Raw genomic sequence first — 5,985 nt, 5'->3', positions numbered from 1 at the left:
TTTTTTTTTTTTTTTTAAGATAGACAGAGTCTCACTCTAGCCTGGCTAGAGTACCATGGCATAATCCAAACTCCTGGACTTTGGATGTGATCCCTTGCCACAAGCTTCCTGAGGAGCCAGGGCTACAGGTGCCTGCCATGAGGCCTGGCTAATTTTTCTATGTTTAGTAGAGATAGTGTCTTGCTTTTGGTCAGGCTGGTCTCAAATTCTTAAGCTCAAGCGATCTGCCTGTCTCCCCCTCCCAGACAGCTAGGATTATAAGCATGAGCTACTGCATCCAGCCTTATTTTGTAAGTGGAAGCCCTGGTTGTCGAGCACTTATTCCTACTCTTTAATACTAATCTCCTACTTTGAAAAACTACTGCTCAGCTAAACCAGGGTGGGTCCAGTGTGACGTCACAATTCACCTTCCATCTCTCTTTCTCCCTTTTTACGCATAGGCTTTGATAGTAAGGCCTCTCATTACCTTCCTTCAAACACTGAACAAAAAATAAGAAACAAGCATAGCTTAGGAAACAAAATCTCGTAGAGCATAAATGACAGTCATCAGATATTCCCCTCAATAATACACTAAAACTGCGCTGGGTAAGGGGACATTTTCTCCATGCACCTGGCACCACTGTGTCCACCTGCACCGTCACCCACCCCTCAGCAGCCATGTCTCCCTCTCTGACGGGAGTCTCTGAAGTTGGGAAGATGACTTCTTTTCTTGGCCATGTCTCATGCAAGGACTCTACTTCTCCTTATGCTAACAGGCTCTCTTTCTCTTTTTCCTTTGCCTTTTTTTTCTCTGCGTGGATCATCTCTAAACACCATTTCTTGAAGTATCGTCTAAAACTGGTATATTTAGAGATTTTAATAGGATAGGTTCTATATTTTTTAGCATTAAAGTGATTATGATTTTCTCTTTTATATCTTTAGTCTTAACAGGTTTTGAAACTAATAACAAATATGCAATTAAGAACAGCCTTGGACAGAGGGTTTACTTTGCGGTGGAAGATAATGACTGCTGTACCCGAAATTGCTGTGGGCCGTCTAGACCTTTTACCATGAAGATTCTTGATAATATGGGTCAAGAAGTCATCGCTCTAGAGAGACCGCTGAGATGCACCAGCTGTCTTTGCCCTTGCTGCCTTCAGGAGGTCTGTGGGCAGTTTCCAGGGCACTTTGTAGTGTAGCTCAGCAAGGATTTTCATGCTTTTATTGAACTTACTTGTATTCCTTTGCCTTTGTAGATAGAAGTCCAAGCTCCTCCTGGTGTACCAGTAGGTTATGTCACTCAGACCTGGCACCCATGTCTGCCAAAGTTTACAGTGCAAAATGAGAAAAGACAGGACGTGCTCAAAATTTCTGGTCCATGTGTTGTGTGCAGCTGTTGTGGAGATGTTGATTTTGAGGTAAGAAATATTATAATGTTTATAAAGTTTCTTTCCTAATATAAGAAGAGTATAATTTTGCAGGATGTTACAAATTATACATTAACTAAGCATTGTGCACTAATACCTTAATAGAGAAATAAGGTTCTCTTATGTTTTACTTTAGTCAGGGTGGTGAAAACACTGGAGAAGCATTGTGACATTTTTACATTAGACGCTAAGAAATTAATTTCATCCAACAGCCTTTCTTGGTGGATGCCGTAAAGCATCCATTGCATGTGGTGAATTAGCTGTTCTTATGCTTATCTGCAGCACCCGTTCTCAACCTGCGGGTCACAACCCACGGGGACTATATTAAAGGGTTGGGGCATTAGGAAGGTTGAGAATTGGAGATAATTGACAAATAGTCGCTTGAATCATTTTCTATTGAATTCATGATGGACAATTTAAAATGTTAAGGCAGGAGTTATCAGTATGAGAGATCACTGGACTCCATCCGAGTGTCACTGAGCTTGAGAACTTGAAGTAAAAATAAATAAATAAATAAATAAACTTGGAGGCTGAGGCATGTGGATTGCCTGAGCTCAGGAGTTTGAGACCAGCCTGAGCTAGATGAGACCCCATCTGTAAAAATAGCCAGGCACTGTGGCAGGTGCCTGTAGTCCCAGCTTACTAGGGAGGCTGAGGATCCCTTCAGCTAAGACTTTGAGGTTGCTGTGAGCTACGATGTCACATCACTCTATCGAGGGTGACAGACTGAGACTCTGTCTAAAAAATAAATAGATACCTGATCCACAGCAGAATCAGATTATTCTAAATAAAGCAATAATTCAAGAGACATCTCTTAAGTACATTGTGCAGTACTGTCTATTGAAAATGAAGAAAAACTTAGAGATTATTCTGAGCTAAGATGTTTGAACAGCTGAATGAATACTGATATTATTGGCCAAGTTAAGAATCTTAGAGGAGAAACACTTGTGGGAAGCTCAGGCTTTGTATTTAGGTCCTGGGAGGTTTTAGTTATGTAGGGGGAGAAGACGTAGAGTTTTCAGCATACAGATAGTAGCTGTAGCTATAAAAAGATTATCACATGGCCGGGCCTGGTGGCTCACACCTGGAATCCTAGCAGTCTGGCAGGCTGGGGCAGGTGGATTGCTGCTTGAGCTCAGGAGTTTAAGATTAGCCTGAGCAAGAGCAAGACCCTACCTATCTTTACTAAAAATAGAAAAAAAACTAACCAGCCTGTGGCAGGCACCTGTAGTCCCAGCTACTCCAGAGGCAGAAGCAAGAGGATTGCTCAAGACCAGGAGTTTGTAGTTGCTGTGAGCTATGATGGCACGACGCTCTACCCAGGGCAACAAATATTCTTATCTCAAAAAAAAAAAAAAAAGAAAGAAAGAAAGAAAATATTATCACTGTGGTGCAGCCAAGTAGATCTATCCAATGTAGATGACAAGGGAGTCTGTTAGTCTTACAAGCTAACAGCCCTGTATAAAGAGCTTCAAGAATGTTAGCTATGCTGTCCCCATGTGTCTAGTTAAAGAGTTGCTTTAGTCTAAGCACAATCTGTTCAACACCATATCATGGCCCTAGACTTCCCTCAGGCAGAATTGTGAAATTAGAAAGTATTTTCCAGCCCGGAGCAGTAGCTCACGCCTATAATCCTAGCACTCTGGGAGGCGGAGGCAGTTGGATTGCCTGAGCTCACAGGTTCAGCAGCAGCCTGAGCCAGAGCTAAACCTTGTCTCTGAAAACAGCTGGGCATTGTGGAGGGCACCTGTAGTCCCAGCTATTTGGGAGGCTGAGGCAAGAGAATCACTTGAGCCTAAGAATTTGAGGTTGCAGTGAGCTATGATGCCATGGCACTCTACTACCAAGGGTGACAAATTAAGACTCTGTCTCCAAAAAAATAAGTATTTGCTTTAGAGCTCTTTTTTCATGTACGCTTCTTTTATTGTTAAGACTCCAACCCCTGACCCGGGACCTCCCATCAAGTAACTTACTGGTTACTACTTTTCTTCACTCAAACTGCCAATCTTGCCAGGCATGGTGGCTCATCCCTGTAATCCCAGCTTGGGAGGCCAAGGTGGGTGGATCATCTGAGTTCATGGATTTGAGACCAGCCTGAGCCAGAGTGAGACCCCCGACTCTATAAATAGCCCGGTGTTCTGGAGGGCACCTGTTGTCCCAGCTACTTGGGAAGCTGAGGCAAGAGAATCACTTAAACCCAGGAGTTTGAGGTTGCTGTGAGCTATGACACCCTGGAACTCTACCAAGGGTGACAAAGTGAGACTCTATCTCAAAAATAAAATAAAATAAACTGCCTATCTTCTTTTCTATGCTCTTCCCATTTTATGTTTCCCAAACAGTGAGTGGTAATGATCTCCCCCATTACTTTCAGCCTATGTAAAGGCTCTCTGCTTCTCTTAAAGCAGAAGTCTAAAAGGAGTTTTGTTTATTTACTCATTCATACCTTTATGGTGTCTTTTAGAAATTTTATTAAAGAAACATTTTATATTTTTATCCTTTTCTGCTTAAATTTTGTTTTAAATCAATTCAAATGATTTATTACTGTTCATCTTACTGTAAAATGCAAAATATTAAATTTTTCAACAAAATTAATTCCATTTCATTTCTCATTAAAATGCAATTGTTTTCTGTTGTATATAGATAGATACAGAAGCCTGCTCATATGTAATGAGGGTTATATTTTTATAGTTAACATAGGGTGTATAGTTTTAACATTTATTTCATTTTACTCTAACATTGAAAATACTTTTGCTATATGTTTTCTAGAAATATCTGACTTTGTTTTTTTTGGGGGGGGGTTTTTTTTTTCTTTTTTTTTTTTTTTTTTTTGCAATTTAGATCACATCTCTCGATGAACAAAGTGTGGTTGGCAAAATTTCCAAGCAGTGGTCTGGGCTTTTGAAAGAGGCATTTACAGACGCAGATAACTTTGGGATCCAGTTCCCTTTAGACCTTGATGTTAAAATGAAAGCGGTGATGCTTGGTGCCTGTTTACTCATTGTAAGTCTGTCTTTACGAATCTTGGTTATCATCGATTTCTCTGGTATCATTCTGACATGATTCAGTAAACCATATATTTCAAAATGGTCTGATTAAACGCATAGGTTTTAAATAAAGGTTCCCATTTAATCTTAGCTTTGAAATTCCATTGGATCCTAACATTCTGGATTCACAGGTGACTAGTTTTTACCTGAAGAGTCATTTTCACCTGGTAAAAGAGGCTAAGAAGTGCTAGGTACTAATGGAAGGTCCTAATCTGGGGGCTTTTCTTTTGAAAGAATCGGTGCTCTGGGAAAGCAGCTCAATCTGGGCCTATGCAGAAAAAAACTCAGTGAAATGGCAAATTCCGTCCTGATCATTATTAAACTAGATTATCTGTTATAGGAGTCTAAACTGCAATAAGAATATGCAATCCGTTAATCTTCTAGCTATAAGGACCAATTTACAGCAAACACGTGGGATAATCCTCATTTCTGTATTTTTGTTTTTATCTAGGACTTCATGTTTTTCGAAAGTACTGGGAACCAGGAACAACAATCAGGAGTGTGGCAGTAGCTTGCTGAAAGTCCACAGAACTTCTCCGTCCACAGATGGCTCGGGGCACTATATAAGGAAAAAGAAATGTGTTTTGTTTTGTTTTGTTTTTGAGATTGCACCTGTCTAAATTAAGCTCTGCTTGTCTTTATGTCTAGTTGTAGTTGTATGATTCTTCTTTATAAATTACAGAGTTTATTTTCTGTATCACTGATTTATAAATATTTTTTATGCATTTTGAATAATCATTGAGAATTTGGGAGAAGGGATATAGGAGTATTTACATTTATAAAATAAAACATCCTACGAAAAGCTGCTTTGAATTATAATCTGATTTATTTTCATGGCAAAAGTAAAGTGAGATTAATTTTTAATGTAAATTGTATTTTATTCTTTTGAATCTAGTTATCCTTTCAGACATAACAATTGTTATTTTGAAAATGTTGTATTTTTTTAAAAGTTACAAAATAAGAAGTTTGTTATTATGTTCAGATAACACTGAATGTGCATCTCAACCAAGAAAATTAAAATGTGTATTTTTTTGACCTTTAGAAAATCATATTATGTTTAACTTTTCCTATAAGCTAATCTATTACTGTGAATACTATTTATTTTAACAATGACAGGACAATAAGTTATTCATTTATAAGTGGCTTCAGTAAAGAAAAAGGGACATGATTTTCTTCCAAAAAAAGATATATTTTCAAGATTAACTGGCTCTAAAATGTTGGTATTATTATGAATTTTGAGGTTATTGTTTACAGATAGAATGTTAACTCCTATCATTTTTAAAATACAATAATTGAGATTACTCTGGCATTAACTAAATAAAACATATATTTCCTCACAGTGTATAAACCTAAATTCTAGTCTATTACATTATTTATACCAATAAGCAAACTTTTTTTTTTTTTTTAAAGACAGAGTCCCACTTTATCACTCTTTTTATGGGGAGAGGGGGTTTGGCCAGGGCTGGGTTTGAACCTGCCACCTCTGGCACATGGGGCCAGCGCCCTAATCCTTTGAGCCACAGGCACACACTATC

At 38.6% G+C, this 5,985-nt stretch overlaps 1 protein-coding gene across 1 annotated transcript in view; it reads left to right on the top strand.

Moving 5' to 3' along the window:
- Positions 1-5,216, top strand: part of LOC100956900 (phospholipid scramblase 1) — a 21,834-nt gene extending 16,618 nt beyond the window's left edge. Inside the window, exons 5-8 of the mRNA XM_012804993.2 lie at positions 922-1,142; positions 1,236-1,397; positions 4,245-4,406; positions 4,902-5,216. Coding sequence (XP_012660447.1) covers positions 922-1,142; positions 1,236-1,397; positions 4,245-4,406; positions 4,902-4,961 — 605 coding nt within the window. The 3' untranslated portion in view covers positions 4,962-5,216. The remainder of the gene's footprint in view (positions 1-921; positions 1,143-1,235; positions 1,398-4,244; positions 4,407-4,901) is intronic.
- Positions 5,217-5,985: the final 769 nt, after the last annotated feature.

The sequence above is a fragment of the Otolemur garnettii genome, unplaced genomic scaffold (assembly GCF_000181295.1).
Source record: "Otolemur garnettii isolate 467f Iridium unplaced genomic scaffold, OtoGar3 scaffold00032, whole genome shotgun sequence".
NCBI lineage: Eukaryota > Metazoa > Chordata > Mammalia > Primates > Galagidae > Otolemur > Otolemur garnettii.
This window is presented reverse-complemented; position numbering and strand designations above follow the sequence as displayed.